The sequence below is a fragment of the Mobula birostris genome, chromosome 6, assembly GCF_030028105.1.
Source record: "Mobula birostris isolate sMobBir1 chromosome 6, sMobBir1.hap1, whole genome shotgun sequence".
Classification (NCBI taxonomy): domain Eukaryota; kingdom Metazoa; phylum Chordata; class Chondrichthyes; order Myliobatiformes; family Myliobatidae; genus Mobula; species Mobula birostris.
The window spans coordinates 189,510,505-189,522,617 of NC_092375.1; the positions used below are offsets into that span (position 1 = coordinate 189,510,505).

Consider the following 12,113-nt stretch of genomic DNA (forward strand, 5'->3'; position numbering starts at 1 on the left):
AACTCCATCCTGTAACAACCCACAGCGACGGAAATGTGAACAGTAGCTCCACAGACCTTGTCGATGGGAGAGGAAGGATTCACCATGAAGGGCTACACTTGCATAAGCTTGAAAAATTGATCCAGAACAGAGGACTCCAGTGGCCTATGTCCCAGTAGTGGTGATGCTCTCGAGAAGATGGAGAATATCTGTATCAAATTTATTGACTTCTTGTAGAAAGGGAGAAACACAAAAGCCCAGATTACAATACAAACTGGAGTAGGTTTTTAAATAAAGCAAAATGATAGGTTAACAATATCACAAGAGATACTATAACAGCTTGCACTTTTATTCACGTTTCAAATATACAGACAAGGAAGCTTATTTTTACAGAAGTAGGGAAATTAGAACAATTACACATTTACTGAATTATCTTTAGCTGAGGGGATCGTGTAAATTTGAAGACCACTAATACTGCTGAGGAGCGAAAGGCAAGTGGCAATGAATTCACACCAGAATGCTAAACTTAAACCAGTGAATGTAATATAGTTCAATAACAGAACGGCAAAGGTCAACATGCCAACAGACATCATGCAAAACGATAGTAGAGTCAGTCCCGAGCCAAAGGTCCACTTGCGTCTGGTGTAGTCATCTTGGCAAAGCTGAGAAGTGAGTAGCATCTCCAAACCAAACATTGCCACCACCACGGCAAGGGTGACAGTAATCCGTATGAAAACTAGGCCAGTGTATAAGCCGTCTACCTTAGCAACACTGATATCAGCTGTACACTCAGCCTTCTGGTCAAATTCTAAAGTGCAAAAATGCCAGAGTCCAAATATCTTCCCGTCTACAAATAGCCAGTGACCGTAGCACACAGAAATGGAGGATAGAACCACTACTGTTGCTGTGCAGAGAATTATAAGAATCCTGATGAGTACATGTAGTATTGATCTTCCAGTCTTCCTGTGCAGGCTCTGAACCTGTGATGAAATGTACACATTATTAAAGGAGTGCAAGTTTTTACAAATAAAACGGTGGAGGCGTTTTATGTTTCAGAAAAGCCACAGCAACTCATTTATTGACCACCAAAAAACTGAACACAAAGCAAGCTAAAAGTCCTTTACACAATTCCCTCATCATGTCAGACCCACCTCTCAATGTGAACCCTAACCCAGTATCAGTGGTTATGAATTCTGTACGTTTCCACCAATTACATTACCCTACCGGAGGACATATTTTCAGAATCCACATTCAATTAAATTTTACTTGTCACTTTCACAATGAGAATAGAGTTCATTCAGCTTTCCACATCGATCTTTACTTTCAATTACCGTAATTAGGAGAATTTTTATCGTAGTGGTGGTCCCAGACTGCACGGTGGTAATTCACTCCCTAATCAGTTACAGAAGCAGCCCTTATGATAATCAATACAATTAAGCAGTTGAACCTTGATGGTAAAACAATGGGGGGAGAAAACATGATCTTTTACATGTATTTACATATTTAAAAGATAAAATCTGGACTTTAAGCCAATCAAGTTTCCTTGAACTGCCAATATTAAGCAGGGAATATTGACACATTTTGTGCTCACTCAGATAATGGATTATGGTTAGTGAAATAAACTCTTTTTTTATTTCAGACACCCAGTTAATTCATAGATGAGAAAATGGGCCACCTATAAGATGGCCCCTCTGGAAAGAGTAGCTAAAAACCTGAGGTACAGTTCAAAGTAAATGTATTATCAAAGCACACAGCATCATGTACAACCCTGAGATTTATTTTCTTGTGAACATACTCAATGAATCCAATGACCATCATAGAACCAATGAACACCAACTTGGGCATTCCACCAGTGAGCAGAAGACAACAAGCTATGCAAATACAAAAAGAAAAAAAAGAAAAGTAGTAATAAACAAGTAAGCACTAAATATTGAGAACATGAGATGAAGAGTCCTTGAAAGTGAGTCCATAGGGTGTGGGAACATTTCAGTGATGGGACAAGTGATGTGCGAAGTTCAAAGATTCAAAGTACAGTTATTATCAAAGTTATCCCCTTTGGTTCAAGAGCCTGTTGTCTGAGGGGCAAAAGGTTTTCTTGAACTTGGTGGTGTGAGTCCTGAGGTTCCTGTACCAAGGCAACATTGAGAAGAGAGCATGTCCTGGGTGGTGAAGTTCCCTGATGATAGCTGCTGCCTTCCTGTGACACCATTTCATGTAGATATGCTCATTGGTGGGGAGGGTATTACCCATGATGGACTGGGCTATATGGTTGACTTTAAAAGAAAATCCATTCTATGATTTTAGATATCCATTTAAATTCATCTTCAATGACAAAATGTTGAACAAACCATAGGACTGGGATACTCAGCAAATAGCAGTGAGAGAAGTCAAGGATGGATTATAATTAGAGAAAGCCAGGCCTGAGGTACATGAATTAGGAATGAAAGAACATTATAACATAGCTATTTTTTTAAAATGGGTGTGTCCTGGTCTGGATTTTGGTTTGGCTTGTGTGGTTCCTGGACAAGTCTGAGGAAACCTGAATTGCATACTTAAGTAAGGGCTATAGTTTGTATCACATTCAAGTGTGTTATAACACCCTAGTAATACACACAAAATGCTGGAGGAACTCAGCAGGCCAGACAGCATCTATGGCGATGTGTAAACTGTCAAAATGTTTTGGGCCGAAACCTTCATCAGGACTGGAAAAAGAAATGTGATGTCAGAAGAAGATGATGGGAGACGGGAAGCAGAAGTACAAGGTAGTAGGTGATAGGTGAAACCAGGAGAGGGGGAGGGATGAAGTAATGAGCTGGGAGGTCGGCTGAAGAAAGAGATGAGGGGCTGGAGAAGGGGGAATTTGATAGGAGAGGACATAAGGCCGTGGATTAAAGGGAAGGGGGAGGACACTAGAGGGAGGTAATGAGCAGATGAAGAGATAAGGCGAGAGGGGGAAATGGAAGTTGGGAACGGTGAAGGAGAGGGGTGGGGAACAATTACCAGAAGTTTGTGAAATCGATGTTCTCGAACCCGCAAAGACAGATCTAATTTGTTATAACATGCTGCACAATAGCAGGTCATATTACTTCCTTGAATTTCTTCCACAAGCACACACACACAGCTCAGTTTATTCTGTTGGGAAAAGAGCTTCCAGTTAGCACCTTTTATCTAGAAACCTTTGTTATAGTGATTATTGCTGAAAAATAAAATTAGAAGTGTGTGCATTTTCAAATTCTTTCTATGATAAATATTGCTTTCTGAAATTTTGCGGTATGATTTGAGACACCAGGAACATTGTGTAAATTAGTAAGCTGTGAAGTTACACTGAGAAGAACAGCAGAGGAAATATTGCTTACTGAACCCGGTTTAAATGGATAGGACCATCAAGTTTCCACATTGCTGAAAACGGTCTTATACGTAAGAATGAATTTGAACCTCGAGCTGGTTTGAGGGATGTGGAACTGACATAAGTGAATTACTTTACTGGCTCATTGCCATATTTCTTTGAAAAATAAAGCTGTATGTATCTATACTGCAGCTGAACTTGCTGTCTTGTGGATAATGATCACGCTTTGTTAGATGAAGATGATAGGTTTTTTGCTTTGAAAATATTCAAGATTCTGAAAAGAATAAATATGAAGTTTAAAGATTTTGAAGATGTAAATAAGGTTGAAAGAATGCAGAGAAATTTATAAGGATGTTGCTGGGTCTGGAGGACCTGAGTTATGTGGAAAGATTGAATAGATTAGGACTTTAATCCTTGGAACATAGAAGGTTGAGACAAGATATGATAGCAACATACAAATTTATGAGGGGTATAGATACTTTAAATGCAAGCAGGCTTTTTCCACTGAGGTTGTGTGGGACTACAATCAGAAGTCATGGATTAAGGGTGAAATGTCAAATGTTTAAGGGGAACATGAGCGGAAACTTCAGAGGGTGGTGAGAGTGTGAAATGAACTGCTGGCGTAAGTGGTGCATGCGAGCTAAATTTCAACGTTCAAGAGAAGTTTGGGTAGGTACATGAATGGTAGGGGTATGGAGGGCTATGGTCCCGGTGCAGGTCAATGGGAGTATGCAGCTTAAATGGTTCAGCATGGACTAGATGGACTAAAAGGCTTACTTCTGTGCTGCACTTTTCTATGACGCTATACTATGGTTCTCTGTATATTGAAATACCTTCTGAATTCTTTCTTGAATGAAATCAACAAAACAGTATTGGGAACCTAACAAAAAAAAATCCAAGGTACTCGATTCTCTGGAAATGGAAAACTTTCCTCATTTTTGTCCCAAACACTTGCTATCTATTCTGAGTCTGTGATTCGTAGATCTGCACAAGATGGTCAAATGAGGCATAAAGTGTTTCAGATACATGAAGTGTAAAAGAGAGGCGAGAGTGGATATCAGACCACTGGAAAACGATGCGGGAGAGGTAGTAATGGGAGACAATGAATTGGCTGAGGAACTGAATAAGTATTTAGCATCAGCCTTTACGTTGAAAGACACTAGTACTATGGCGGAAGTTCCAGTTGTCAGGGGTCATGAAGTGTGTGAAGTTACCATTACTCAGGAGACAGTTCTTGGGAAACTAAAAGATCAGAAGGTAGATAAGTCACTTGGGCCAGGTGGTGTACACCCTTAGTTATGAAAGAGGCCACGGAAGAGATCATGGAGGTATTAGTAATGATCTTTCAAGAATCACTGGATTCTGGAATGGATCTGGAAGATTGGAAAATTGCAAATGTCACTTCACTCTTCAAGAAGGAAGAAAGGCAGAAGAAAGGAAACTATAGGCCAGTTAGTCTGACCTCAGTGGTTGGGAAGATGTTGAAGTCGATTATTAAGGATGAGGACTGAGGGTACTTGGAGGCACATAAGCCATAGTCAGCATGGTTCCCTCAAGGAAAAATCTTGCCTGACAAATCTGTTGGAATTCTTTGAAGTATTAACTAGCAAGTTAGATAATGGAGAATCAGCTGATGTTGTGTACTTGGATTTTCAGAAGGCCTTTGACAAGGTGCCACACATGAGGCTGCTTGCAAGCTACAAGCCCATGGTATTACAGAAAAAAATTCAAATATGGATAAAGCAGTGGCTGATTGGCAGGAGACGAAGTGTGGGAATGAAGGGAGCCTTTTCTGGCTGGCTGCCAAAGGGATTTATGTTAGGACCAATTCTTTTACATTCTATGTCAATGACTTGGATGTTGAAGTTGATGGCTTTGTTGCAAAGTTTGCAGACGATATGAAGATAAGTGGAGGAGCAGGTAGTTTGAGGAATTAGAGAGGCTACTGAAGAACTTAGACACAAAAGGATGAAGAAAGAAGTGGCAGGTGGAATACAGTGTTGGGAAGTGTATCGTCATACACTTTGTAGAAGAAACGAAAGGGTTGATATTTACTAAATGGAGAGAAAATACAAAAAAAAAACTAAGGTGCAAAGGGATTTAGGAGTCTTTGTGCAGGATTCCCTTAATTTTAATTTGCAGGTTGAGTTTGTGGTGAGGAAGGCAAATGCAATGTCAGCATTCATTTCAAGAAGACTAGAATGTAAAAGCAAGAATGTTATGTCGAGGCTTTATAAAGCACTGGTGAGGCCTCACTTGGAGTATTGTGAGCAGTTCTGAGGAGCCCCTTATCTGAGAAAGTATGTGCTGAAACTGGAGAGGGTTCTAAGGAGGTTCACGAAAATGATTCCAGGATTGAGTAGCTTGTCACATGAAGAGCAGTTAATAGCCTGTATTGACTGGAATTCAGAAGAATGAGGCGGTGACCTTATTTAAACCTATTGAATGGTGAAAGGCCTTGGTAGAGTGGATGTGGAGAGGATGTTTCCTGTGGTGGGAGAGTCTAAGACCAGAGGACACAGCCTCAGAATAGAGGGGCGTCCTTTTAGAACAGAGATGAGGAGGAATTTCTTTAGCCAGAGAGTGGCGAATCTGTGGAATTCTTTGCCACAGATAGCGGTTGAGGCTAATTCTTTATGTACATTTAAGGCAAAGTCGATAGATTCTTGATTGGTCAGGGAATGAAGGGATATGAAGAGAAGTCAAGAGATTGGGGCTGAGGAGAAAATTGGATCAGCCGTAATGAAATGACAGAGCAGACTAGATGGGCCAAATGGCCTAATTCTGCTCCTATATCTTATGGTCTTATGATACACTGCTTAACCACCAGCTCTAAGTATATACTACATGCCAGTTTAAATGGTTTTGGCATACAGTAGATGGGCTGAAGTGCCTGTTTCTGTGCTGTACGTCTCTTTGACTCAATGACATATTTTAACGAGATCATGTCTCAGTCTTCTACCTGAACTCTAAGAAATACGGGCCCGAACAACTCAATCTCTGCTCATTTGAAAATCCCATGAAATCCTTTTAAATTCAGGTCAATTTTCTGCTTAACGGCAGATGGGAAATAAAAATGAGACCAAGATGTAATAGGCTTTAGGGAAATGGGTGCATCGAGAGTAGTCAGGCTTTTAAACATCAAGCTCCAGAAAAATATCAGACAAGCTCAGCAAGTCCAGCAGTTGGGTGATAAACCTTATCGAATCTCTGTCTAGATTTGCACAAAGCATTTCTTTTATAATGTTTAGGCAGTCTTACTTCAAACTTTTCTAAATGGATACAACCCAAAAGCTATTAATTATTGACCAGGTCAATGCTGTCCTTTTACCTTTCTCTCAAATGGTCTGTAAACAAGTACTCAGGCAACCAGAAACCGTGTTCATTTCACAATACAAATGACTCTCCGTGCTGACAGAAGGGGAGTGATTGGCATAAACACATGTTCTCCTGCCATGTTGCACCATATGTAATGTGGACACCTACAGCTTAAGAGTAAATTGTCAGCAGTGCACAAGGAGATCGCTATCACACCTGGGCCACATCATAAGATTAAAACATGGAAAAAAGGAATTTCAAGTAAAGGAAAATATCTGATGCTGACATCTGTGACAAGCTGACAGTTCTGTTTGCCTAGAAGCTGAGTAATTTGAACAGGGGATTACTAGAGGCCAGGGTTTTAACATCTTGTGGCCTGCTGTGTTAGGCAGGGTTTGAATGTGCGGTTTCACAGTTTTAGAAGACAGGCAAGCTGATCTGAGAGGTGTGAACTGTGACGGAATAGCAAGAAAACTCTGGTATCTGGAAGTCGGGGTGCTGTGACCAACAGGGTAAGGTGAGCAGCTCAAAAGAATAGAAGGCAGGGGAGGCCGAGGGAGAGGTTGACTGACAGGTGAGAAGCCAGGAAAGAGGGAGGGTATTTTTCGCTAGACACCAGAATCGGAATCAGAATCAGGTTTATTATCATTGTTTTATATGATGTGAAATTTGTTTTCTGCCGGCTGTGCACAGCAAAAACAAAATTACTATAAATTATGAAATAAAAATGGAACAAAGTTCATGAGTTCATGGCATTGCACCTGTATCCCTGTGTGGGAAGAACTTCCATGTATTACTGCAGAGTTTTGCAGATCTTGATCTCCAAATGTTTTGTATCTCCTTGATATATGACCTAACCCCACCATGGACGGTCCCAAACCTGGTAGTGGAAGGAGGAGGGTAGGGCCAGTAACACCATCCTCTATGTACCTGCAGTACACAAGCTCCGAAGGCCTCATCCCTGGGAGAGGAAGGGTACTCCATGATGAGGGAGGGAAACAATGTGAAAGAATGGCCCGGAACTGAGGACTCTGGCTAGCTGCTATTGGCGGCCTATGCCCCAGCAGGAGTGATAGGCTTAAGATGATGATGATAATGACCAGAATACTGCTTTTTTCAAGATAAAGCAGTGGTCAAGCAGCTAACCTGCAAATAATTCACCAATGCACATCTCATCACTAGTAAAGGAGCAAATCATCTTTGATCCCCACATGGCTGGCTAAAAGAACACTGGTGCATTGGAAATCCCAGATCAAGTTTGCTTATTGCCATTGAACTATATAAATGTATACTGCCAAACAAATCAATGACCCTCCAGACGAAGGTGTGTAAAACAGTTCATATAACTCACAACACAAATAACAAAATATATTCCAAAAGATTGACATTTAGCATACGGTGCCTTTATGACACATTTAAACAGTATAACACTGCTGGCACTTCATATGTGACGAGACCTGGGTGCTGACAGGGAGTTCAGTCGTCTCATAGCTTGGGGAAAGAAGCTGTTTCCCATCCTAACTGGTCTTGTCCTAATGCTACGATACCTTCTGCCTGATGGTAAAAGGTCAAAGAAATTGTGGGACAGATGGGCGAGATCCTTGACACTTAAGTGCCCTGCTTACGGAGCTCTCCTGGAAAACAAACTCCGATGGGTGAAAGAGACCCTGGTGATCCCCTCAATCCTTGCGGTCAGATGCCTTGCAATTCCCAGAACAGACGGTGATGCAGCTGGTCAGAACACTAACTCAGGGGTACACAACATTTTTATGCCATGACCAATACTATAAGCAAGGAGTCTGTGGACCCCAGGTTAGGAAGCCCTGGCCTAAATGGTGTTCCTGTAAATGAATGGACTTCAGATTTTCCAAATGGCATCTCAAATATTTCTTGTTCATTTGGAACAGTCAAATGCAGGGAACCTCATGAGTTGGCAGGGATGGCACACTTATTTCTTGATTCTTGCATCATTTTACCTGACATTCACTGGAAGGAGAATATTAAAGAATTCCCCACCTTGGCAATGAGTACCCTTGACTCCATAACAAAATGAATTAGACCATTCAGCCTATCAAGACTATCTCACTATTCCATCATAGAAACATAGAAAATAGGTGCAGGAGTAGGCCATTCGGCCCTTCGAGCCTGCACCACCATTTATTATGATCATGGCTGATCATCAAACTCAGAACACCGCCCCAGCCTTCCCTCCATACCCCCTGACCCCCGTAGCCACAAGGGCCATATCTAACTCCCTCTTAAATATAGCCAATGAACTGGCCTCAACTGTTTCCTGTGGCAGAGAATTCCACAGATTCACCACTCTCTGTGTGAAGGAGTTTTTCCTAATCTCGGTCCTAAAAGGCTTCCCCTCTATCCTCAAACTGTGACCCCTCGTTCTGGACTTCCCCAACATCGGGAACAATCTTCCTGCATCTAGCCTATCCAATCCCTTTAGGATCTTATACGTTTCAATCAGATCCCCCCTCAATCTTCTAAATTCCAATGAGTACAAGCCCAGTTCATCCAGTCTTTCTTCATATGAAAGTCCTGCCATCCCAGGAATCAATCTGGAGAACCTTCTCTGTACTCCCTCTATGGCAAGGATGTCTTTCCTCAGATTAGGGGACCAAAACTGCACACAATACTCCAGGTGTGGTCTCACCAAGGCCTTGTACAACTGCAGTAGTACCTCCCTGCTCCTGTACTCAAATCCTCTCGCTATAAATGCCAGCATACCATTCGCCTTTTTCACCACCTGCTGTACCTGCATGCCCACTTTCAATGACTGGTGTATAATGACACCCAGGTCTCGTTGCACCTCCCCTTTTCCTAATCGGCCACCATTCAGATAATAATCTGTTTTCCTATTTTTGCCACCAAAGTGGATAACTTCACATTTATCCACATTAAATTGCATCTGCCATGAATTTGCCCACTCACCCAACCTATCCAAGTCACCCTGCATCCTCTTAGCGTCCTCCTCACAGCTAACACTGCCACCCAGCTTCGTGTCATCCGCAAACTTGGAGATGCTGCATTTAATTCCCTCATCCAAGTCATTAATATATATTGTAAACAACTGGGGTCCCAGCACTGAGCCTTGCGGTACCCCACTAGTCACCGCCTGCCATTCTGAAAAGGTTCCGTTTATTCCCACTCTTCGCTTCCTGTCTGCTAACCAACTCTCCACCCACACCAATACCTTACCCCCAATACCGTGTGCTTTAAGTTTGCACACTAATCTCCTGTGTGGGACCTTGTCAAAAGCCTTCTGAAAATCCAAATATACCACATCCACTGGTTCTCCCCTATCCACTCTACTAGTTACATCCTCAAAAAATTCTATGAGATTCGTCAGACATGATGTTCCTTTCACAAATCCATGCTGACTTTGTCCGATCATTTCACCGCTTTCCAAATGTGCTGTTATCACATCCTTGATAACTGACTCCAGCAGTTTCCCCACCACCGACGTTAGGCTAACCGGTCTATAATTCCCCAGTTTCTCTCTCCCTCCTTTTTTAAAAAGTGGAGTTACATTAGCCACCCTCCAATCCTCAGGAACTAGTCCAGAATCTAACGAGTTTTGAAAAATTATCACTAATGCATCCACTATTTCTTGGGCTACTTCCTTAAGCACCCTGGGATGCAGACCATCTGGCCCTGGGGATTTATCTGCCTTCAATCCCTTCAATTTACCTAACACCACTTCCCTACTAACATGTATTTCGCTCAGTTCCTCCATCTCACTGGACCCTCTGTCCCCTACTATTTCTGGAAGATTATTTATGTCCTCCTTAGTGAAGACAGAACCAAAGTAATTATTCAATTGGTCTGCCATGTCCTTGCTCCCCATAATCAATTCACCTGTTTCTGTCTGCAGGGGACCTACATTTGTCTTTACCAGTCTTTTCCTTTTTACATATCTATAAAAGCTTTTACAGTCCGTTTTTATGTTGCCTGCCAGTTTTCTCTCATAATCTTTTTTCCCCTTCCTAATTAAGCCCTTTGTCCTCCTCTGCTGAACTCTGAATTTCTCCCAGTCCTCAGGTGAGCCACTTTCTCTGGCTAATTTGTATGCTTCTTTTTTGGAATTGATACTATCCCTAATTTCTCTTGTCAGCCACGGGTGCACCACCTTCCTTGATTTATTCTTTTGCCAAACTGGGATGAACATTTGTTGCAGTTCATCCATGCAACCTTTAAATGCTTGCCATTGCATATCCACCGTCAATCCTTTAAGTGTCATTTGCCAGTCTATCTTAGCTAATTCACGTCTCATACCTTCAAGGTTACCCCTCTTTAAGTTCAGAACCTTTGTTTCTGAATTAACTATGTCACTCTCCATCTTAATGAAGAATTCCACCATATTATGGTCACTCCTACCCAAGGGACCTCTCACGACAAGATTGCTAATTAACCCTTCCTCATTGCTCAAAACCCAGTCCAGAATAGCCTGCTCTCTAGTCGGTTCCTCGACATGTTGGTTCAAAAAACCATCCCGCATACATTCCAAGAAATCCTCTTCCTCAGCACCCTTACCAATTTGGTTCACCCAATCTACATGTAGATTGAAGTCACCCATTATAACTGCTGTTCCTTTATTGCACACATTTCTAATTTCCTGTTTAATACCATCTCCGACCTCACTACTACTGTTAGGTGGCCTGTACACAACTCCCACCAGCGTCTTCTGCCCCTTAGTGTTATGCAGCTCTACCCATATCGATTCCACATCTTCCCGGCTTATGTCCTTCCTTTCTATTGCGTTAATCTCTTCTTTGACCAGCAACGCAACGCCACCCCACCTCCCCTTCCTGCATGTCTATCCCTCCTGAATATTGAATATCCCTGAACGTTGAGCTCCCATCCCTGGTCACCCTGGAGCCATGTCTGATAAATCATGGCTGATTTATTATCCCTCTTAACCTCATTCGCCTCCCTTTGATGCCCTGGCTAATCAAAGTTCTTCTACTCAGAGGCTGTGCCCTCTGGTCCTAGACTCACCCAATATAGGAAACATCCTCCCCACATCCACTCCATCCAGACCTTTCAATATTCAATAGGTTTTAATGAGATCCCCCTTATTCTTCTAAACTCAGAAAGTACAGACCCAGAGCCATCAGACACTCCTCATAACTTAATCCTTTCATTCCTGGAATCATTCTCATGAACTTCCTGTGGGTCCTTTCCAATACCAGCACATCTTTTCTGAGATTTGAAGCCCAAAGCTGCTCGCAATCTCCAAATGTGGTGTGTCCAAAGCTTTATAAAGCCCGAAATTCTAAACCTTGACAGAAACAAAGTTCATTCAGAAATTCACAACTTTACCCCTAACTTTGTAAGAAAATATGAATACAAAGTGTCCACTAATATTGTGGAAAAAAATAAGGCATCATGGACATAACATGAACTTGAAATGACACTCCACATTATTATTGACAATGCATTCAACAAAATAATCCGT

General features: G+C 41.9%; 1 protein-coding gene across 1 annotated transcript in view; it reads right to left on the minus strand.

Annotated features, from left to right (window-relative positions):
- Positions 1–312: 312 nt before the first annotated feature.
- The window catches only part of tmem37 (transmembrane protein 37), a 32,232-nt gene continuing 20,431 nt past the window's right edge, over positions 313–12,113 (minus strand). The window contains exon 3 of the mRNA XM_072262122.1: positions 313–959. Within this exon, the coding sequence (XP_072118223.1) occupies positions 393–959 (567 nt within the window). The 3' untranslated portion in view covers positions 313–392. The remainder of the gene's footprint in view (positions 960–12,113) is intronic.